Below are 24,388 nucleotides of genomic sequence, written 5' to 3'. Positions count from 1 at the left end.
ATATATTGCAGATTTACCTCACTATTTTCTTTATATTTATTAATATATATTATATTTTCATTCCAAGTCGAACCACCAAAAAGTTGATTTTATGTGTTTTTTTTTTTTAAACCAAAGAAGCAAACAGGAACAAAAGGGAAAAAAAAACGTTGCTGATTTCGGTTATTGCGGGTACTTTTGGTACCACAACCACCGCGATAACCGCGGGAACGCCGCCAGATCAAAGCTTTCAACACCCATTCTTTCCATCCGCCTCGTGAACGCGCAACGTCCCTTCTCGGCCACGCGCAAAACACCGCGCTCGCTCCCGCGACCATAGGACCGCCCAGTGGCTCGTGTCACGTGACACATCACGATCGAATTACAGTTTAAATTTCGGTGCGCGCGCCTGGCGCACAGGAAAACCGACCAAAAAAAAAAGAAAAAACGAAAACGGTTGACTGACTGCGGACGCCACGCCGCGGCTGAAATAACAGTCGGTCTCCTCCTTGGATTTGCGCGCCCCAACCGCTTCAAAAGGGCCACAATGTCGGACGAAAAGCCAAAGGTAAGTATCCCTCACTCCCGGGCCGTTGGGAATATCCAGGTGTGCTAAGCTAACGTCGAGCTAATCGGTTATAGCCGTGTGCTAATGCTAAGCTAACGCCGCTTCCACGGTTCGGTCCAGATGGCGCATTTGAGCGGAGCAAGGAGCGAGCGGGCGCTTAAACAAAGGTCGGCACAGTGCGTTGACTGAATTTGGAAAGTTTGACACATTTTTATAATCACGCATATATTGCGCGTCATAATCGCCCCGAGGCGTAGTTGCGCCAGATAAACGCGGTAGCCCGCTCCTTTCGTTTGCGCCATTATGGCTTTCTGCGCCAGTTCCGACTCGGGCTAGCTCGACATGCTAACCGATATGTAGCATGGCCGGTTGTTAAACATACAGATTACTCCACTTTCACTCTATATCTTTGCCATTCATTATTTTTTTAACTGACGACTTTTCTTATTTGTGCAGGAAGGAGTGAAGACCGAAAATGACCACATTAACCTAAAAGTGGCCGGTCAAGATGGTTCGGTGGTACAGTTCAAAATCAAGAGGCACACGGCTCTCAGCAAACTCATGAAGGCGTACTGTGAACGGCAGGTACATGCAACTCTCGGCTCCTCGCTTTTGGCAAATCGATCTTGCGCTTACGCCCATAAGTGATTTCTGTTTTCACAGGGACTGTCGATTCGACAAATAAGGTTTAGGTTTGATGGGCAGCCAATAAATGAGACGGACACACCTTCACAGGTTGGTTTCGTGCACACCATAGTAACTCACTACATGCACACACGGACTAAGTTGTTGGACCTCTTTAAATAACTTGAATGTGATGAAAGTAATTCCATATAATAGGTATGGGACCGCAAATTCCATAAGACGAGACGTCTCACAAGTTTGAGCCCACATAACTAATGCTGAATGTAAATTTTCCAGTTTATCGAGCAAATAAAATGAACAAGCTTGTGTAAAAAATGTGAATATAATGTAGTATTCAAACGTAAACATAGGAGACAAATTGTTTACCTTAATCTGACAATATTTTGCCATTCTTCCAAGTGCGTAACGAATATCGCTACATAGGTGATTTGAAAGTAATTGTATTTCGTCTGTAAAGCTCTTGAATAGTTTGGTGTTTGGATTAAAAAAAAACTATATATCAAACAAAGTCAAAATTTCATTGTGTTATACTTGCAGGTGTAAAGATAATTCATATTCACCAAATAATGCATTTGCACTTAAGAATGATCATTTTTAAATATTTTTTTATACTCAGCATTTTTTTTCATAAATATAAACTGGGAATTTAGATAACTCTTTTACCGTGGTATGAGTCAACAAAGCAGTTACGACACAAAGACATTTGAGTCTGCAGGGTTTGTTAAAGTGATCAGTAGGAACGGCAACTTTTATCAGGCTGTCTGCAGCAAAGCAAGTGATTTTTATTGAATAAAATCTTTTTGAAAGTGAATCTGACTACTCTGGCTAGACAGTATGGAGCGTTCGAGCGCCGCTTCATTGGGGTATCACAATAGGAATTTTTCACATCTGATATAATACCAACACCGCAGCCGAGTGTTGTACAATATTCTATACATCCGATCTCAGCAGGAATTTGTGTGAAATGAAGACCTGATACTATTCAGCGAACGATAGTCAGCAACACCAGGTGTGAAGAAAATAGAACCCATTCCAAACATTTTGGACTTCAATCAAACCAATAGTATGTTCAGATTTGTATTTTTTTCTGCTCTCGCCATATCAGACCAATATAAATATGAGGTGGGGACACCCCGTATTGGCTGAATCGTGATGAGATAGAGACTTTTCAATGCGCGGTCACACTTGTCGGAGAAGCCTTTTGCTCAGGCGTTGGAAGAACGCAAAAGCCGAAGAAATGTGCGGCCGAGTTGTGCAATGGCTGACATGCTGCATTTCTTTGGCACAGTTGGAAATGGAGGACGAGGACACGATCGACGTGTTCCAGCAACAGACGGGAGGAGGTTTTTCTTAAGTGGGGGGAGTCCTCTGCCAAATGTGTCCATGCCTTTGGTTTTTATGTTGTCATTGTTTTATTGTTTCACCGTTTTGTTTTGTTTTTTAAACGTTTTTGCCCCTCCCCCATTTTGCTGCCAGGCTTTTCACAAGTTCAAATGAAGACCATTTGTGTATCCAACGGTAGGGATGCTTCCATGTCTCATCATTTACAAGAACTATATACCAAAATCATCTTCTTTTTTTTTTTTTTAAATCATATGTGTCAGGTTGAATTCAGGACAACGCCATCCGTCTCGTGTTTTGGAAGGCTCGAGCGAAAACAAATTTCATCACCTTGTCTTTTTTTACATAGCTTACACTTGCAGTGGTTTGTATTCACATTTGCAGAGATGCCCTATGAATAATGTCACTGTAGGTGATGTTTTGCTTGGAGCAGATTCAGCCGAATGCTGAAAAATAGTCATGTCATGTTACTGGACCAAAAAACAAACAAATGCTAAATAAAGTGTTCTTTTTTTTGTACAAAGTTGTGATTCTGTGTCATTTGCACTTACGTTTCGTCTAGACCCAGTTTGGGTTTCATTTAGGAGTTGGGATGTTAATAGTGTCAAATGAGATCAGTGGTTTTGGGTGAGTGATTAGGATTGATCAATTTTTCAAAATAAACATACCGGAACCCAACAATCTGCCTCGCAAGTAGGAGATGACTGTGCAATACACAATACATCCGCCAGAGGACAGCAGCGCCCAACTACGTAGTTGAACAGAGCCTGTCTCGGTCAAATTTTCGCATAATTGCTTTTGTGTGTGATCCGGATGATGGAATTGTGTAAAGTGTCAAATTGAATCAAGGCAACCGCATGTTTCTGTTTTTTTCCCCATTGTAAACAAAAAACACGATTATTCATCCACAACTTCTATTTAGTTGTGTCATAGAACATTTTGTAAAAAAAAAAAAGTGAATGACTGACAACGGTTATAATGCGCTCAATTATGCTCAATACGCTTAACATTTCCTAATTGTGTTTATTTGGCCCCAAAATAAAATAAGGCAACCGTTGTTGGTCCCACAATAGGCGATATTTGGCAAATAAATTAACAGGACTTACTCTTTTAACACATGCCTCCCATTTTCCCCGTCACGGTTGTGTTCTATCTGGAACAAAAAGTCACTTGTGGCTCCTTTTACAGCTCATTCACTGTACCTTATGTCATGTGACGTTGCACTGTCCGCACACAGCTTGTGCATTATTCAGTGTAACAGATGGTTCATTCAAAACATCGTGTTCAAGCATTTCAAATGAAAAAAGGGCCACCCAGTTCAATATTTGACATTCACTCAAATACTTTAATGGGAGAATATTTTAAAAATATTCATGAGCAGCACACAAAGGCATTAACTCTGCAGATGGGAATGAATATATATATATATATATATATATATATATATATATATATATATATATATATATATATATATATATATATATACACACACATATACACACACACACAACTGGGTTTTGTTGGTACCAACAAAACTAATGCTGTAACAACAGCAACCATACAGTTTTATTTTCAAATTAACAGCAAATGAATTGGAACACAGCAACTTATTGCTAAATTATAACTATTGACTTGTTAACATTGTCTCGTTAAGTTTTATTCGAACGTGCATTTTCAGCAACGCAACTTTCCGACCGACGAGCCAGAAACAAAACGAGACGCGACATGGAAAGTGAGCGGAGGGGCGGGGCGGTGGTCCGCTCAACACTGCAGACCCAGCAAATCAAGTTAACGCGCAGCACGTAGTGATCGTATGAGGTCAGTGGCATCCAGCTAAGCTCGCACGTGACGCACTCCAGCTGCCTGAATCGGAGCAATGTGTGCCTCGTCGTGCATGTGCGGACAACCGCTCGCTCCATTCGTCTCCGCGGCTCCCAATGATGATGTCACCCTGGTTTTGTCGTCCCCGCCCTGTCCGAAGATGTGTCAACGATTGTGCTTGCGCTGTTGTCATCAGTTGAATCTCAAGATACACAATAACCGGTTTTCTCACGGTGGACATGGGAATACTCAAATTTGCTTTTTACAGTACTAATTCACAATGCTAGCAACAGCTACGCTACGTTTTAAGCAGGTTTCATGTAGCACGGAAACAGATGTTGACTTAAGGGCCCGTTATTGAAGGGACCTCTTCCTTTGGAACCTGCAGTCGAGAAACACTTTGTGTGTCAGGCGCAAGTAAGGTGGTTCACCACTAGATAGCGCTGTTTTTCTTTTTCGTGTATTTATAAATTTAACTTCCAAACAAAAAGTAAATTAAAAGATACAGGTAATATGAATAAAACAAATTGAGACTATTCAAGCAAGCAATTTAAAACTCTATAGTGCCAATTTTCTTTTTCTAATCTGGGGCAATGCTGATTCCGCCCAACGGGCGTGAATATTTATTGCAATTTATATAATGTATTTGTATTACTTTGTATCTTTTTGTTATACTTGTCTTTGATATCCTTTTTACCTATTGGTATACTGTATATAAAAAATCTTATATATTTATATAATTTCAAAATTTGTATGCTGTTTATTGTCTAAAGTTTCTTGTCTGAAATCTTGGCTAGGCTAAATGCTAATGCGTAGGATTTTCGCACCACAGGATATTAGTGCAATACGCAAGTTTAAAAAAACATCATTTGGCCTACGTTGTACAATTACGTTTGTAAATAGGGAAATAAAAAGTTTTATAAGTAGTTTTTTTTTATTGTTATGTTCGTCCCGTTTCCTCCATCATACAGCTCGCAGTGCGCATGCGCAAATGACTACCCCGTGATATGTGACAAATGCCGTTTGTTGCATTTAGCCCACAGGCACGTTCGAACGAGTTTGCCAGTCATCCGTTTATTTACTCCACGTTGGCAGCTTCATGTGTCCGTACACACGAAGTTTGCCGGTCGGGGCTCATTTCTGACATTACCTGAAAGAAAACCCGCGTCACGTAATAGTGAGCACTTTGATGTTACGCTGAATTCACGGTAACGTAAACTCCGTGTGCTCGTTTGTCTTTGAAAGACAAAGTTAAACGTTAAAGCGTCTCAATGAAAGAGTGTTTATGTCGTCGGAGAAAAACGTCTGCGCGCGCCTTGTTTTCGGGGACTCAAAGTACCACAATGCAGTAGAAAAATGTCATCTCCTTGACTACGGCTTTAGTGAAGCTACGCCCCGGAGGAAAAGAAGACGAAAAAGGGAGGCTCGGCCCGGCTGAAAAGAATCATTGTGGTACTGGATGAGCGTGTGTGTGTAAGTTGGGACCTCCTCCTCCTCCTCCTCCTCCTCATTCCTCCTCCTCCTTGACTAGCTTCTCAGCAGAAGAGGGATTAGTTAATGAGCACACACACACTTACACATACACACACGCACACATCACCTCCTAGTCGGGAATACTCCGAGACGTGGAAAGTAAGTCCAAAGCGTGAATCATGACCCTCGTCATCCTGGCCGACTGCAAGCGCGATCGAGACTGGGCGAAATTCGGATAACAGCGAGAGAAGTTTCCAAGGTCTGTCCTCCAGATTTCCACCGTCGACTACACGCTTCTCCTCCGCATTGTGCCGCCGGGAAAATGCGTCCTCGCCAGGGGCTCGCCGAGCTCCGCTGCCCCCTTCTCACTCCTCACATGTGCTCTATATGTTGAAGAAGTGAGCACGGGAAAGCCCCCCCCCCCCCTTTTTTTTTTAAAACAACACGTGTGGATACTTTTTATTCGTAGGTCGAACTAAACAAGTGGCCGCTCCAAGTCAGTCAACATGGGGAACGCGGGGAGCATGGATCAACAAACGGATCTCAGGGGCCACAACATGCCCCTAAAACTACCCATGCCGGATGCGGGCGAGCTGGAGGAAAAATTCGCGATCGTTTTGGTGAGTAAAAACTTTTCAAACATTTGCTTGGCTCTTTGTCGAGGTGGAGAACAGCTGTGTTATCGGTTGGACCTCTGGCAGTCCCAAGACAACTGCTATCTTTTGTTGTTTCCACAACCTGTTGGGAGAGGAACCTACAGTGATTCCCTTTTGATTTCTGGCTTTCTCAAACGTTTTCAGTCTCGAAACAGTTGAAAATTAGGCAAGTTTTATCCAAACATCAATCTCCAGCGTACAAAAACTGGTAAAGAAGTTTATGCACCGTAAACATGAAGCTCATTTTGGGACCTAAATTTTGGCATCGCCCTCCCTCTGGATAACATGCTACCAATTCCACTGGTCTCAAATTTAGGAGGAAAGTTAAATACAACCGAACTGAGTGATTATTTTGCTTTATTAATCTCACAATTTCTTTCACAAAAAGACTTTCTAAATAACCATTTTTAAAACAAAGTAGCTAAAGTGGCTTTGAGAGTGTCTTCCATCTTTATGAGGTCACTTGTAGGCGACTGGACCATCTGTCACCTAGTAATAAACGCACTGTACTGAACACGCCAAGTATTGATCTTCCTAGACAGGGCTGTTGTGTTGCGTAAACCTAAAACCTGTTTTTTGACATGTTATAGACTGACATAATATAGCAATATTGCATAATAAGACTGCTTAAAAGCCGCCTGTGGCTTTGAGGAACCCTTTCTTTGTATTTATTTGTTAGCTAGCACTAAAACTGATTAGGCTGATGTAATCTTGCTCAATTTGGCGGAAATTGAGTTTGTAGTGGATGTGGCGCAATTTCCAATAGTTGACATTGTGCTGTGCTTTTTTAATGTTTTCAATTAAGTTGATAATAGAATTACAAATAGAAGCTAGGCTAACTTTGCTTATAACTACAGGATATTGTGGTTTCAAATGCTTAAAGTGACACGGGAGACGCATATATGTCTTGAAATATTTGCAATTCACACTTGGGCTTTTGTTGACTTGAAATTAGGTATGATAATCAGAAGGTTTGTACGCCGCTCCCTGAACATGTCATAACAATACTGAAGAGTTACAGCAATCACTTCAAGCAGGATAGGGCAAATGATGATAATAAAAAAAATTGGAGCACATAAAACTATTTTCTTTTTCTATTGTGGATTCAGTCATATTAAGCAAGCCTTTGTAGGTATGTAGGTAATATTTCGTCATCGCCAAGGAGATTGGTTAGCCGATAAAGGCCCCAGAAGACGAAAAGTGCAGTGGAGCAGCCGGGGGTGAAATTTGAGCAGCGGTTCAGGAATATGGGTCAAACGTGATTGTCACCCGCTGATTGTGCGCTCATAAACATTAGCGGCTTAGCGAGAATAGGAGCTCGGCTGGAGACGGGGACTTCTTACGATCGTAAAAAAAAGTGAGACGAGGTCAAAATGATCATGAGGGTTTGCAAGTTGGAGGTCGACATCCAGTAAACTGATCAGGCGCGATCCCGTTGAGTGGGCCAGATGTTTCCTTTGAGTACCTTTTGAAAAAAATGGTATTGAGGAAAAGTCTTGAATATTTTCTTGGCTTTTTAGAATTTCTCAATGAATAAAGTCATAAAATTCACCACCAAGTACAGTTTTCACTCACATTTTATCCGGGTCTTAAAACTGTGGAAAAAACTATTCTAAAAATGTTCATGATTGAGTAACAGCAGATAATAAATTCTGCCTGTGTTTGAAATATCCAGGCATTTGAATGCACCTTATAGCTTGTTTGCATCGCGAGGCGTCAACGCTGTCGTTAGCGGTTAGCCGCCAACGCCTGAGCCATATCCTACAATGACGATGTAAATAGATTTTTATTTTGTATTTATCCAAATTTGGAGTACCCAATTTAACGAAGGAGTCGAATTTGTGTCACAAATTGGAAGAGAGAAATTTAACAAGAGGCTAAACATCGTGAAAAGTTCAGTCGCTCTGGGAAGCTAAATCTAGCCCACAAGGCACTGATATTGGCTGAAAATGGCCCCCGGGCCACAGTTTGGAACCCCCTGCACCCTAACCCGTGCTTTTTTTCTTTTTTTTTTTCTCAAAGGCAAATTCCAAAGCTGTAACTGAGCATAGACATTCAGACCCACTTGAACGATGAATGCGTCATAGAACAAAAACCGAAAAAAAATTAGCCTCACGGTTCCAATAGTTTTGAAGGGGATCGTATGTCCCCTCCCGCAAAAACAACAATCCTCCTCCTGCCTTTTTGGTACCCGTGTGATGCCGGCGCTCTTGATGACATGGAAGCCCTCCAGCATGAGAGGAATTTAGCAGCCTAATCGCGGGGTTTAAACATTACTTACTGTCATTTAAACTGGAATCATGTGTGCTTGTGCTTATCACTGTGAATTGAAACCTAAATGGCTCCTGCTTAAAACATTCTTGTCACAGTGAGATGGAATCATTTGTACAAAGGTGAAATTACTGACGTTTTTCTTGGTCATGGTCCATTATCGCCACTAAACAATGTACCGTGCGTTATCAGGCTGCCGTTGTTTTGTTTGACCTGTTATCTGTCTCTGATTGAATCAAACAGGAAGTTCCCCCCAAAACACAAACGTACTCAACCATTTTGACTATTATTCATAGTTTGGAGTACTTGAAATGCACCAAAGACTTCTGAAACGCCTTGTAATTTTGTAAACTTGTAGTAAACATTTTTTTAAGTCAATATGCTTACCGTACATGTTTGTAAATATGTATTAAGTAAATTCACGTGACAATTCTTAATTGTTGACGCCAAGTCCTGCCTTTAAACATCATACGTTCTCAAAAGTCATATGCAATAGAGTGCTTCTCAAGAAATTTTGCAAACCCCCCAAGAAAGAACATTTTGTGTACTAAATTAAGTGTACTTAAAGTTATATTCTTTTTAGCTTTAATAAAACAAAACCCCATTTACTTTTGATTTTCAGAAAATGCCAACTTTTTACAGGTTTTACACCGGGTACATCTTATTCTGAATCTGAAAAAAGAATGTAAATCCTTACTCAAACCCGACAGATTTTTGACAGACTGAATCGTTAGATGAAGAAAAAAATAAATTCGTAACTTTTAATGTAAATTCATTTCAGAAAATGCAAACTTTTTACAGGTTTTACACCGGGTACATCTTATTCTGAAGCTGAAAAAAGAATGTAAATCCTTACTCAAACCCGACAGATTTTTGGCCGACTGAATCGTTAACCCGACAGATTTTTGGCCGACTGAATCGTTAGATGAAGAAAAAAATAAATTAATAACTTTTAATGTAAATTCATTTCAGAAAATGCAAACTTTTTACAGGTTTTACACCGGGTACATCTTATTCTGAATCTGAAAAAAAGAATGTAAATCCTTACTCGAACCCGACAGATTTTTGACCGACTGAATCGTTAAATGAAGAAAAAAATAAATTCATAACTTTTAATGTAAATTCATTTCAGAAAATGCAAACTTTTTACAGGTTTTATATCTTATTACATCTTATTCTGAATCTGAAAAAGAATTTAAATCCTTACTCAAACCCGACAGATTTTTGACCGACTGAATCGTTAGATGAAGAAAAAAATCAATTCATAACTTTTAATGTAAATTGATCCGGAACATCTTCAGCATTTGAAAAAGTTTAGAACTCACACGTGTTCCAACGATGTTCTCAACTTCGAGATAAAATCAAGAAAAAGTCCTTGAGCAAGAAATAGTAACAGTTTGTTTGCTATTACAAAACTCCCATTGAAGTCTCCATCTAAAAAATTCCCAGTCAAGCATTGATCTTCTCTGACTTGATAAGACAAGCACGTTCACAATCACGCGTCCTTCGGCGACCTTGTCGGCTGTAACCTAAACCCAAATGGTCGTCGTTTAAAGAACAGGGAGGCTAAATGCCAATCAAGAGTTAATAGTGGCGTCCATGACTGTCTCGCTTTCTGAGGCGTGATTATTAGCTACTCCATGTCAGTTTTGCCCCCATGTTGATGGACTGCGCCTTCAGCTAGAATCAGATGTAAACAAAACTCTAAATTAGCGGTGACGTCGTTCTGAGTGCATTTGCGGCTGGCGCAAATGAGCGCGCGATAGGACGCCAGTCAATCTCGGGAGTGGATCCCGACCGCGAGCGTCAAGTGAACTCGGGGCCACTTTAGCGGCGCCGTGAGGTGGGGATGTTTTCAGTTGTGATGTGTGGACGTGCCATATGGGGACTTGAGTTAGTCTGGCAAGATTACATTTAAGCGCATTTGTATGAAGCCTGCTCCAATGACACGATGAGCCGATGTTATTCCTAATGCTCATCAGCGCCGAGGAAAAAAAAAAAAAAAATCAACGTTTTTTTCGTTCGTTTTCTTCGTTCACCGCTTTGGTTTCGATGAGTGACTCACAGTCATGACCCAGAAGTATTCGGACAATTACAGAGTGGAGACAGACATTCCGCTTTAATTTAAGAGGATTCACAAAAATGTGACACGTCCCCTTGGACTGACGGAGACTAAATTGCTCCCTCCTTGTTTGTGGGACCTACTGCCTTCAATATTGTTTTGGCCATTGAGGTTTTGTTTGGCTTCAAGAAGTCTCGATTTGCTTTTGCAGCATAGCGAGGTCATCAGCGCTGTAAAGTTTTGTACTGTTTAAAGAACGCTTTCACTTTATTTATATGACAAACTTTGGTTATTAAAGAAGTCATCGACTTGATGTGTTCAAATGCGTTTGTCTAAAACGTTTCAACAAGTTGGTACCCGCGTGAGTAGCTTGCAGGCCAAAAATGGGTGCTGATCCCTGACCTGAAACAATGTGGGGTCAACTCAAATGGGGGTGCAGGAAGGCATTTCGCGTGGAATACTAGATTTTACATGTGTTCCAGGTATAAGCAAATATTTTTTAATGCCGTCACCGGAACAGTTACATTTTCTTTTCAAATCAAGAGCTAATTAATTGGAACATGACAAAATTTCTTGGTAAATTGTGTTATAGTGACTCCTTTGCTAATTTGATGCTTTTATTTTATTAAGTTTTATTGTTAAATTGTGTTATAATGACCCCTTTGCTAAAGGTTGAATGCCTTTTATTTTGTGAAGTTTTATGAATGCGCATTGTCTTGGCTCGCACAATTTTCTGGCAGTGGCCCCAAGATGTTTTGCACTAGTTAGGGCGAAGTTGACTCCAAAAAACATTTAACAGGTCGGATGTAATTGAAAAAAGGTTGCGAACCACAGAATTTTGAGACTTACGAACTAGCTTATTTTGTCAATCAACTGATGAAATTGAAGAATTAACATTAATTTTCTATCCCTTTAATCAAAAACAGGACTTTCTCTCAAATCCATAAAATAAAGGCAAACATTTAAAAACATTTTTGTTTGGTCTCACACGTCAGGTAAATATTGTTCATTGTTTTTCAAAGTGAAAGCAGATGTTTATTATATATATATATATATATATATATATATATATATATATATATATATATATATATACACACATATATATATATAATCATTCTGCTTTCATAGATTAAATAAATGTGAATATTTACTGTGGTTGGGACATTTTTATGTTTGTAAATGAACGATTGTCACAAATAATTAGCGCTTGTGCGATTATTAATTTATTACAATCATCGCATCTCTCCTTATAGCGATATAACTGAGGGTGATCTTAACTCATACGCTGCCAGTGACGAGTATACTTGTTATTTACGTTTTTAACAATGGGTCTTTGAGTTGGAAACCACTTTTCTGCTGCACATTCACCAGTAGATGGCATCACTGCTTTGTTTTGTCGCTCAGTGGCTGCGGTGTGATATAATCACAAAATACTGAGAGTCGCGAAAATGTCAAAATCTTGCCATGTGAATACGTTGAATAAAATGTTACGAGGGTTCGAATTAGAGGTAGGGGTCGGCAGTGACACATTTTGACCTTCCATACTTTTCTATGTTGACTCTTCATTAAAAAGCAGCACAATGGCCATTGTCTTATTGGATTCGAGCAAGCAGCGGCCCGAACTGGCGAGGCAATGCGAGCAAACAGTGGCGTTCTTTATTTTGCTCAGAATCCGATACAGAACCTGGCACCGGACCCAGAACCGACAGGCCACCCCATCCGCTTGTGGATGGCGGCTCACGTGTGCCGGGACCAGCAATTAGCCATGAAATGAAATGCTCGGGGTGCGACATGCTCGAGCAGCCGGTACTGAAGGGGGGGGGGGGGGGGTGTCGGGATGCGAGGTGATAATGTGCCACTCACATCCCCAGAGCCCAGCCCGAAGGCATCTCGTCTGACTGGCAGCGGCTCAGCAGATTATGTAAGAGCGGGTCCCTTTGGCTAGGGCCTCTCTGTATTGTTCTTCGCAGGTCAGTTTGAGGCTGTTTGCTTCTCGCGCCGCTGCCTGGGTGGCAAGACTACTGAGCAAGACTAACACTGAGATTAAGAACGTGAATGCCGGCTTTCTGTAACAACGGTTTTGTGATTCGCTGGAAATTCTTTGGCCCAAAAATGGCCACGGGAAGTTCATAACTTATCATCTTGAGTAAAGGAAGTAGAATTACACTGACAGGTTTACTTTGGTCTGTCATTTGAAATTACAGTGGACCCTCAGGTTACAGCGTCCCGGGCTTTTTTTCACATTACAAAGTGGAATACTAAGTTTTTTTCATCCCTTATTTACGGCGTTTTTCCCACTTCGCGGCATCTATAACAAAGTTCAAACTTGGCGGTCAGTGTGCCTGCGTACGAGTCGCACCACGCAACATGCGCCACTGCACATGTCACTACAATGCTGCTCTGCTATTTGTCGGCGTCGCAGCTCCTTAAGATGCTGGATCGCTATTGGTCGGCGTCACGCAGATGCCAATATGCTAAAGAAGGTCTCGTGCGAGTTGAGCGCTTACAATATTGTATTTATTGTGCATTTTAGTACTTAATTCAAATTTGAATTGGTTAGCCATGAGTCCCAATATTGCTTGTGATGTGAAAGGGAGAAGTAAGAAGATGATTAAGTGGCTCAAGTCACGTCACCCCAAAGGCAAATCACATTTAATTGTTCCTTTATATATTTTTTTATTTATCATGTTATTTACATGTACAGTATATCTAAGTAGCACTTACTATTTTATTTTGTTTGTAATTTTTCATATGTACACATTTTGATGTTTTCACTTGGGGTTTTTTAGGCATTAGCTATTTACCATTGATTTCATAGTGTCAATAGTGTCAGCATAATGTCCTGGCGAACATATTGCTTGACTCGCCTTTATATTGCTGATTTATTTCCTCCCCAAAAGTCTCAATATGAACTATAAAATATCATTCTGGTATGACCTTTAATTGCTGATGAAGGGTGCCAAAAATAACCTAATTTTGCTGACACCGGCAGCATTTACCGGTTGCACGCGCTCTTACAGTGGCGTTTAGCCTTAATCAGCCGCTAGCTAGCAGCGCTTTATTGCTCGTGGCGTGATAGATGTAAATTACCCTTCACACTTTGATGAGATGATGACAGTCTGACATAGTTGCCGTTCCTACTGATCACTTGTGAACAAACCAGGCTGCAGCCATAGAGCATATTTAGGAATAAGTCTTAGCCAAGATTTATTTTCATGACTGGCTCTAGTGTCTTTTGTGGTCCCAAAAGCCCACTTCTCATTTTCAAAATCTGTACAGGCTCCAAGATGGCAGCTGCACAGCGAGAGGCCAGATTATCGGAGGCAAATTGTCTCAAGGGTGACTGTTTGGTTGCGATGGTGTTGACGTTTACATGCGCTCGATTCAGGAACGTGTTGTGATGTCACGCTGACCAGCCGGTGCTGTGTTTTGGCGCCATTGCTGCCTTTATCTTGTGACATTGGTGTTGTCCCCCCCCTCCCTTTTTGGGGGGGGGGGCTTGTGTATAAATGTGTTATTGGAGAAGTGCAGGATATGTTCACTTATTTTGCTGTCATCATGAGGCCTTTTGGAACTAATTGGGATTAGTGCCGCCTACGCCGGGGAGGAGTTTTGCGGTCTTATCTGGGAGCATTTTGTGACCTTGCACGGTGGAACCACTTTTTGAAGAAAAGGTTTTCTTTTCCGCCTGTTGCTCAGTGGCAGTCTTTTGAAGCCGATTCAGTCAAAAGAAGCAGAACGGCAGGTCCTGTTGCCTTTCAATATTTTTTTGCCGGTGTTTGATGCGGATCTCATCCCAGACAATAAAACCGTTGTTTCAGGCTTGACTGGACCCCAAGATCCCTCCCATACAGGAGCTCTGTAAACCAATCCGCCAATCACGGTATAAAGAGTAGAGTGTAACGAATGAAATTCCGGTAGAACTCCTGACTGTACAAATAAATAAGACTAGATGATGAAGAACGGTTATCGACGAAATAAGATAATCGTTTATTTTCGATGATGACAGCTCTTCACAAATATTTACCACCTCGGGCTCGACTTTGTAGCGCACTTTGAAACAATCGTTGCTCTATATACTAAGCGCTGTTTATGAATTAAAAAATAGCCACGAATGCCTTTGCAATCATTATTGAAAGTACAAGTCTTGTCATGTGTTTGTGCCAGAGTAGTTTGACTATCTTAAATGTTTCCGACAATGTTACATGAAAACAATGAGTCAGGTTTTGCGCATAATACAAGGCCATTCACAATAAAACAATACGCCATCAAGTCATTTTGTTCCCAGTTGCCGAAGATTTACACAAGTTCCGCTTTATGGGTTAGTTGCATTATGTTGTCTTTGTGATTAATTGAAGAGCAGGATTAGAGGATGGCCGGGATTATACTTCGTTTTGCAGGTCAATTAGCCCTTGTCATACTTCCAAAAGTCCTTTCTGGATCCCGTTGCCATCTTGATTTCAATATTCACACAGGAATGATGCAACATTTTGCTTTTGATGTCAAACAATTATTCTGATGCAATATAATGGCTTTTTGAAAGATTATTTTCCCATGTTTTTAGTCTTTTTCTTGGTGTACCATAGCAAAGAACTCTTGATGGACGGCACACTTTCGCAACTTAACATCTGGCCTGACCGGACCTCCTCTGTGGTCATGTAACACTTGTTTTATTTGGACAACTCCCTGCTGCTCCAAAGCAAATCTCCATATTGTTTCCGCTGTTTTGGAAAGAATCCACCCTTTTCGTATCACAGGGAACATTCGTCGTTTACTCCGTATTGTTGTTCACATTTGTTCAAATCACTTGTGAAACCATCTGCTGTCCATATTCTGTATTCTAATATTTTGTTACAACGGGGACTTGAATCCACCCACACACATCTGATAGACAACGCCGTGTGAAAGGCTTCTTATGTTGTACCTCATTCACTGCCAATGACGGTTTTAGACATCAAGTATCTTTTTCTTTCTTTTATTTATTATTTTTAACCAATACTGTAGATTAGTCACCCCCAGTGCTGGCTACAGACATGATATACAGGTATACACAAATTATTCCAACAAAAATTGAACAGAAAGTCGAATTTTGTCACAAAATATAAGCCTCCGATACTACAATAACAGCAGCACCAACGTATTTTCAACATAACATGGACAAACTTGCATTAGAATACTGCAACAACACAACAGTAATATGCCTAGTGGGTTTACTGGTGATGCAGCGTAAAATAGCAGTTAAAACTCAAAAAGCATTGTTTACATTGAGATTGCCCTCTAGTGGCGAGTACAAAAAAATGCAGACTGGCCACACTGGACTATAAACCGCAGGGTTCAAAGCATGAGGAAAAAGTAGATTTATAGTCTAACTCAATTCCCGCTTTCTCCAGCTTTCCTGTGTGAAGTTTACATGTTCTCTCAACATACGTTAGGTGTATTGGACACACTACATCAAAAGCGTCAAACTTAAAGCCCGGGGGCCAGATCCGGTCCACCGCGTAAATTGATGTGGCCCACAAAATGCTAATTATGACTTGCCTCTGATTTCAAAGTGTGTAAATGTGTGAACGATCATACGACCCAGCTAGACATGAATATAAAACCCAGGACAAATGAAGTTAAATTTTGATCATAGTTTTTTCGTTAAAAGAATGTATTTTTACGAAGCGAATCATCGTAAATGAACCGATAAGCAGCGGAGACCTCTGAAGCGTCATCCCAAATACTTTTAGTTACAGACCGTCGGGGGTCATAAAATGAGTCCAAGCACACAACCATTACGGCGCAAACGGAATTTCATTGGAATGCGCTCATGCGTTTGGTCGTAAAACATTACAGGCAACTGCTTGACAAATCTAAACAGTGCTGTGCCGATGAAGGCTGCGGCTCCGGAAGGGAGGGGGGGAGAGGTGTGCGGGGGTGGGGGATTCTTGGGGATTACAAATATAATCTGAGAACAGACGGGGGACACCTGTGGCCCCGCGGACCTTTAAGGATTACAGCGCTATGCTGCGCTAATGAACGGACGGCTGCTCGCTTGAGCTAGCGCGTGGCTCCATGCTATGCTAGCTCGCCCGATTCTGTCACTCCACTCTGCCATACATTTGCACGCGGTCTCGTCGCATACCGCTGAGCCCTAGCCAAATTTGTGCCTTTGAAATTAATCAACCCTGCAAAAAAAAAGTGAAATCATACGAGTGTCGGATTCATTTCTGCAGTTGAGCAATTTGTAAATATTTGACTCTCTTTGAGTTTCTTGTTGTGGCATGTCACAGTACAAGTGTTTAATTTTTCTCTTTTAACGATTTACTCTTTGTGATTTTTGTTTCCACGCAGGTACAACCCAAAGCATTTTTTTAAATAAAAAAAAAATAGAAAATGAGTGCTGTTCCATTTGAAGTGGTATCTTTACAGTAGGTGTATTCTTTTGAGCCACTTGAGAAGAAAGTGTAATGTCGGCGCCACTAATGACAATGTGCATTCATATAAAACATCAGTCATTTTGCAGAGGGAGTCACTTGCCCCATGTTCTAATTAATTTGCTCTTAATTAAACCTTAGGTGTGGAACTCCAGTCCTGGAGGGCCGGCATCCTGCATGTTTTCCAGTTTTCTTTCCCCAACACACCTGATTCAAAATATTAGCTCATTAGCAGGCTCTGCAAGCTTTAAAATGATCCCAATCATTTGAATCAGGTGTTTTTGAGGGAAAAGATTTGAAAACATGTAGGATACCGGCCCTCCAGGACTGGAGTTCGACACCTGTGTTTTAGTACATACTACACAAAAATAGAGCCTGTGCTCAAATGCCACATGTACCGTATTTTCCGCACTATAAGGCGCACCTAAAAGCCTTAATTTTTTGAAAAAGCTGATGGTGCGCCTTATAATCGGGTGCGCCTTATATATGGATCAATATTGAGATTGGGATCCGTAGATGGGGAATAAGTAAGCTTTACCTGTTTCTTTTGTGTGTTTACAGTTGAACAATTGGTCATATTGACATTGAGTTATTATGTGATTGAAAAAGTTTTAAAATATGTCATTAATTGAGGGTGCGCCTTATAATCCGGTGCGCCTTACAGCGCGGAAAATACAAGTTATTAACGATTGATAACACGTTTCATAAACAACCCATTCTCGTGCCAAACCTCGATTTCACAATTTATTTTCACATCAAATTTTAAAGTGACAAATTGTGAATTTTTCCCTGTATGATTGCCTCAAAAATCAATGGCAGAGCATAATTCAGAAGGAGTCTCTCAAAGCAGCTCGGTTTGCGCAGTAGTATGTGATTGAAGCATGGCTGTCATGTGGGCTGTGTTTTCTTTTTAGCTCCTCCAGCCAGCTGTGCTGGGAAGGTTGTGCCCCTTACTGACCGACCTCCTAGCAGATGGTGGCTTCTTGGTGGGATTTCAAGCACAGGCCTATTTTCGGCCATTTTACGACGTGGATTTTTTTTTTTTTAATGGGAGGATTCATGGATGCTAATTGGTTGTATTTGAGTCTTAAAGCCCGAGGCAAGATAAACACAAAGTGATATCAGCAGCAAGTTTTTTTTTTTTTTCTCAACGTCAGCTTGTTGTTTGACATTGAAGGCCTCCTTTTTGTTGAGACTATTAGATTGTAACAACTACTGTGTCCTGCTTTATTTTATTCAATTTATACATCTACTACATTTTTAAAACTCTTACCATAGATTTACATATTTTCAGTTCTATTTCATAGTTGTTCCACTTTGAACACATTTGCTTTACTAGTGGATTGGCTCTTGGCTAGCAAAATAATGCGCACTGGACTGTAAGCTGCTGGGCTCAAATCATGAGAAAAAAAGTTATGGCTTAGAGTCAGAAAAATACGGTATGTAAAAATATTGGTAATATTTTGAGGTTTTGAATGTGGCGAGAAATGTGAAATTGTGAGAAAATGGTCGCTCAGATGGCATTAATTTTCTCAATATGCTCAATTTAAAATAAAAGGGACCGGATGCAAAATGGAAAAGGTGATGCAAAACCAAAAAAGGAGGCAGAATAAAAAGATTTTTATTGAATACATATTCAATTGATTTCACGCAGTGGCAGTGAGCAGCCATATAAAATGAGTTGCATCATCAGAGTCCCTTTTTCCGCGGAGGAATTCATTGTTTTGCAAAGGAATTCATAGAACACAATTTAGCATTGCGTTGCTTCACGTTCAAATTAATTTGCTCTTAATTTGAAAAGTGAACTGCTCCTCTGAAATCATTACAAGCAATAAATCAAATTTGCTGATACAGAGACCCTGTTAAAATCTCATGTACATCCATTCGACGGCCGCCTTAGCCCAATGTCCAAAAAGGGTCCAATAACCGAAGGAGCTTTGCCCATTTTGCCGCACTTTCGTGTCAGAATTCTTCTGAATATTGCAAGAATAGTGGCACCAAAGTAGAGACAGACGGTGAATAAATGAAGACCTGCCACAGAAAATCCCATGTGCACTTACTGCCAGCCGGATGCTCTTTCTGGTCCAGTCCAAAACATAGAACGGGCCACGGTACTCTATCGCTGTAATACATTGCAATAACATTTATTTACGTTTGTCGTTACTTTGAACAGCTGATACACATATGCTTGCCGTAAAATAACCCGCTTTTCATGAGTAAACGTGTAAAACTTTATTAGTGATGTCTCTGATGATAGATTGTCCTGCTGTAGCTGTAACTCTCCATTGCAACCTCGAAGGTCAAACGCAGACACACTTCTGTCTGGTTGGGCCATAATTCATTTTCAGATTGAAAATCATGAAAAAAAAACTAAAATCATGAAAAAAAACTCTGTACTACATCAGGTTAATTTTGTTCGTTGTGCGTTAGCACTAAGCTAGTGAAAATTGCCTGCTCTTTTTCTTTGGAGGGGAAACTTACAAGTATTTTGATATACCGTCAATTATTTTGTAATCAATGAATCTGATTCAAAGATATCTTTTACTTTACATTCCTTTATTCACCGCTTGCTCAGAAAAAAAATGGATCTTTGAGGTTTTTTGCCATCAAAAGCGGTGAATGAGTTGAAAGATTTCTAATTAAAATGCAAAACTTTTATTTATGATTAGTCTGCTGGTTTGGTTTGAGATGCCAAGAAAATTATTAAAAAAATGTTGATCATTGAGTTCCAAAGTAAGAAAAGATGCAAATGTATTATTACTCTCACTCAATGATATCAACTCAATATTTATCGATTCATTTGGCAATCGATTTGCTGTCAATGAATCGTTGCATATTTCTTTGTGTTTAAATATATCCGTGTATTTATTTATTTTTTTTACCCTGCAATGGCGGTGCTAGCTTCAAATAGCTGTGTTGTCGAATAGTTTTATTAAGACAACAAAGATGCTACTTTTGTTAGCTTGTCTATGGTAGCTTGAATTGTATTTGAGCATTAAGCTAGTAGAGGTTTGTAGTTTGCATTGTGTCAGCATTAAGCCAGTGGAAATTTCCTGAGGCGTTTGTTTAATGTTTCAGCTTGAATAGAAGTGGTAATAAACAGCTTAAGTCAAAGCAAAATATCTCCCGTGGCAATTTTTTTTTTGAGAGGGGGCGAGTCTTTGTACATTACAGATACATACATTTCTTGGACTAAAATTTACAACACACGGGTTACTTGACTCTTATCAGTGTTACATTATTACAAAAGAGGAAGTAATAATCTTTAGATGCAAGTTTGGCGAAAATGTGATCATCATTGCTTTCACTCTAAATTCAGAAACATGCAGTACAGCTGTGGGCCGGCCGCCAGTGAAATCTGCCGGAGTTCCCCCGTGCAGTCTTGATTTATTTATTTATTTTTTGGGGGATAATTGCTGCGTGCAGGGAGTGTCTCATACTTTTGGGTCACTGCATTCGGTTCTGCTTGTTGCACACAGGAACGATTATAATTTCAGGCTACGTTATCATTCCCATGCAGCTGCATTTGTGTGTATTATCAGAACTTCCTTTAATGTAATTCACACACTTTGTGTCGTACTGTTTGGCTTTATTGAGTCTAGCAATCTTCACAGCTGCTCGGAAGATTACGAGCAGCTGCTGTGGGTGGCGACTTATTATGGGATAGGTTACATCTCGCTATAGGATGCAGCAGAAAAATGCTTTAAAGGACATCTGTTACTCCATCATTTATAATCCACTCGATCATTTAGGATCCCGTTTTTTTTTCTGGACCGCTTGTGATATGTTTTTGTGGATCTATTAGCGTCATGCGCTAATCAGTCATCTTAACAGCTCCGCCCTATCGATAATATTTTATCCTTGTAAATCAAGTGAATCGCCAAAGCTGTTGAGTTATGCTTGATGTTGTCGTTACTTAGCAAAAATGTCACCTCTCCTATGTTGTAAACAATGCATGCAAGACCCCATTAGGTGCTTGTGGATTTAAGGTAATTCGACCTCCGGTATGTCGAGCGCCTGTCACAGCTCATTAGCGATTGGACGAAGTGAAGCCGACCGGTTCAAGTCATTTTTTGCGTGACTTGGACCTTCACCAAAAAGGAGGACCGCAGCTGAGCACGCCCGCAACACTCAAGTCCTCATCTAGGTTAAAATGATGGCAAAAAGACAAAAACAGGCAAAATAGTCCCAGACAAAAGTTTTAGAACAGCAAGGCCAGTTTATTTGTCTTTGTATTGCATTGTATTGTATTGTAATGTGTTTCCAGTTACGTAGGTGCCGCCTTTGAGGCTACGCTCACACTGCAGGGCTTAATGTTCAATTCCAATTTTTTCATGAGGTCGTTCTCTGCGACCTGTATATGTGACCTGTGTACGATGGGTAAACCGCCCAAAACGAATCACTGCGACGTCCCTCACAGCAAGCGTGCTTAAGGAGTGTTTAATGAAGTACGTGGCAATGCTGAAAGCTTTTTGAGCGTAGAATTGCGACATTTGTTGCGTCTTGTTCACGCTCAAGTCGGAGGAATGTGACCCGGCAGTTCAGAATGTAGTTGCATGACAAAATATTGGATATGGATCGAATTGAGGACCATATACCCGAGTGGCTTGAATCACATTTGAAAAAATAGGATCTTTTGTCGTCATAATTCACGAGATTCATCACTTATGCTGATCTCAAATTTTAATGCATGGAACACCACCATCGACTGGTTCACAAACTTTAATTGCACCGAGCAATTGTTGAAAATCACACTTGGCAAATACATATGTACATCTATAGCAGTAAATTTGGATTCCAGTTGGCAAATGTAAACGTCCGCGGCAGTGAATGAGTTAACGCGTTACAGGACACGAAGCTGGGACTAGGTAGCTCTTTGACCGCTCCCCCCCTTGATTCCCAGCATTGAGTCCGGCGTCAATCTGTTACCTCGCAGCATCTGCTGAATACTAATCACATTTGCTGGTCATTCCTGCAACGGAGCCCGGAGTGAACTGAAGCCTTTCTTTGTACTGGGTGGCTGTTATTTTCAATCCTCCCTCTTGTCAAGCAAGTTCACTTGACAAATTCACAATGTTCTTTGCAAGAGCACCCTTCTTCATAAGCGGTCACAAGGATTTTTACAATCTAGCAATTGTGTGTTACAAATGCACTATTTCATTATTAAATTACACGGTCATGTAGGCCAGACAATAATGTACAAGGATGGAAAATAAAATATTTGAGGAACTCAGAAACCAGTCGAAGACTGGACAATACTTACTCAGCACCTGACTCTGCATTATTCATTCATAAAAATAGACTGTGACGAAGGTTATTCATCATCTATCTTCTCCTTTACACCCCTGGAGAGCTCTTCTGGAAAATCTATTGAGACGAAAATGTAGCGTCAACACTGATAAATGGATGCTGGTTTTCCGATCAGGGAAACAGTGGAAAGAAATAATTTGAAGAAGCAAAACCAAACCACTTACATTTTTTTTCATTTTTATCAGTAGTTAATGTTATTATTTTTATTACTAGCTCCTTGAGTTATGAGAGCAGATAAATATCATGTTTTTGGACATTAAAGGGGTTAGTTTGCCGTTTTAAAGCCGCTTGCAAGATTTGAACTACAAAGATATGTGCCCCGCTTAACATATGCTATATAAACAAGCTAACATGTTATTGTATTTATTGCTAGCCTCGAGTTAATGATCAGATAAATATCAAATTTTGGACATTAAGGGGTTAGTTTGCCGTTTTAAAACCGCTTACAAGATTTGAATGTAGCCTCACTTGGTCCTCATGAAGCTCTCGTGTCGACCAAAGATGTGCCCAGCTAGCATAAGCAAAATAAACAAGCTAACATGTTATTGTTTTTATTACTGGCTTTTTGAGGTAGAGAGCTATTTCATTTTCATGTTTTGGACATTAGAGGAGGTCTAGTTTACCAAGATTTGAATGTAGCCTTGGTCTTCATTTAGCTCTTGAGTCTGATAAAAAAATGTGCCCAGCTAGCATTAGCATTGTAACCAAGCTAACAGGTTGGAAAGCAAACTTGAAGTGTTACTTGCACCCTAAATTCTGAGTTTACATACACATAGGCTCCAAAACCGCAAAAAGAAAAAAAAAAAAACTGCAGACAAAAAGCAGATGTTGACGACAGGAAGTAAATTTAAACCTTTGAATTTTGACCTTACTTTTTAGACATGGATTGATGACTCACACATGGATCGGATTAGATTCGTCCCACATTCACTCAGTCGCTTGGAAGTCATAAAATTACAATTCCACCTAAACCACTACCCTAAAAAAAGTTGACAGGATGTCCATGCTTCTTGAACTTCTTCCCACTTTTTTTAAATTGAAGCGCTTATAAACTTTATTACTCTTTGATGAGGGAGCTATGTTGTGTTATTGAAATTGTCCTGATTTTTCAAAAGAAACACAAGACATGGAGATATATTCTTGTCAGAAAGAGTACTAATTAAACCCATGTAGGACATTCTAATGAGATCCAGTCAAATATTCTGCCTTTGACAAAGACGATACATTCCGTTATTTTACTTTCTTCTGTGGGCGTGGGCGTCGCTGTCAATCCGGCTCGTCGGCACGTCTGTGATGTGATGTAATGTGATGATATTTCATCATTGGCGGCCAATTAACTGTGACATTCTTCTCTCCTTCAGAACTCAATGAATCTCCCTCCAGACAAAGCTCGCCTGTTGCGGCAGTACGACAACGAGAAGAAGTGGGAGCTCATCTGCGATCAGGTGACTTACACAAAGTGATGTAATATCTGCACTCGTGTCATTTTATTTTTCACTCACCGGCCACATTATTAGGTATACGTTTATGCCTTGTAAAGCTAGTTGATATGGCCAAAAAACACTACTTTAATCAATTTTAAATCCAGTGTAAAATGTTGGTTAACAATCTGTAGAATGGCACAATTAGGTACATAGTAAATTTTGTAAACATGTCTTGTTAACCACACATCCAGCATTTTGCCACTTCTGCGAAAGCTAATTTTCACAATTTAGCTCATTTAAAATGATTAATGAATTGAATAAGTGTGATTTATTGACAGGCCTAATTCTATTCAAAGATTAGAGCTGTTTAAAAATGTAACATTAAAACAAACAAACAAAACAAAAAAACAATG

General features: G+C 40.2%; 2 protein-coding genes across 16 annotated transcripts in view; both read left to right on the top strand.

The window, feature by feature from the left end:
• Window positions 1–339: 339 nt before the first annotated feature.
• LOC148423503 (small ubiquitin-related modifier 3-like) lies at window positions 340–3,056 on the top strand. Its single transcript, XM_088415797.1, has 4 exons — window positions 340–547; window positions 1,004–1,132; window positions 1,211–1,282; window positions 2,481–3,056. The coding sequence occupies exons 1-4, from the start codon at window positions 527–529 to the stop codon at window positions 2,544–2,546; spliced, it is 288 nt and encodes a 95-aa protein (XP_088271923.1). The 5' UTR covers window positions 340–526; the 3' UTR covers window positions 2,547–3,056.
• A 2,364-nt stretch (window positions 3,057–5,420) lies between these two features.
• Window positions 5,421–24,388, top strand: part of fmnl2a (formin-like 2a) — a 51,035-nt gene continuing 32,067 nt past the window's right edge. For 3 of the 15 annotated variants that reach the window (XM_088414858.1, XM_088414862.1, XM_088414856.1), the window contains exons 1-3: window positions 5,428–6,089; window positions 6,300–6,450; window positions 23,913–23,996. In XM_088414858.1, coding sequence (XP_088270984.1) covers window positions 6,337–6,450; window positions 23,913–23,996 — 198 coding nt within the window. In that variant the 5' untranslated portion in view covers window positions 5,428–6,089; window positions 6,300–6,336. Of the gene's footprint in view, window positions 6,229–6,299; window positions 6,451–23,912; window positions 23,997–24,388 lie in introns of all 15 variants that reach the window. The other 12 variants (XM_088414853.1, XM_088414854.1, XM_088414859.1 and 9 more) reach the window with 9 other exon arrangements.

This window comes from Hippichthys cyanospilos, chromosome 5 (assembly GCF_059441005.1).
Source record: "Hippichthys cyanospilos isolate Australia breed blue-spotted pipefish chromosome 5, RoL_Hcya_1.0, whole genome shotgun sequence".
Taxonomy (NCBI): domain Eukaryota; kingdom Metazoa; phylum Chordata; class Actinopteri; order Syngnathiformes; family Syngnathidae; genus Hippichthys; species Hippichthys cyanospilos.
The sequence above is the reverse complement of the archived record's forward strand: the minus strand, read 5'-3'. Positions and strand labels throughout refer to the sequence as shown.

What these genes read in the sequence shown, in the direction of transcription:
- LOC148423503 (XM_088415797.1), top strand. Translation starts at nt 527, where the DNA reads ATGTCGGACGAAAAGCCAAAG. An exon ending in AGGCGTACTGTGAACGGCAG is followed by an intron (nt 1,133 to 1,210) that starts GTACATGCAACT and finishes CTGTTTTCACAG; the next exon opens with GGACTGTCGATTCGACAAAT. An exon ending in AGACGGACACACCTTCACAG is followed by an intron (nt 1,283 to 2,480) that starts GTTGGTTTCGTG and finishes TCTTTGGCACAG; the next exon opens with TTGGAAATGGAGGACGAGGA.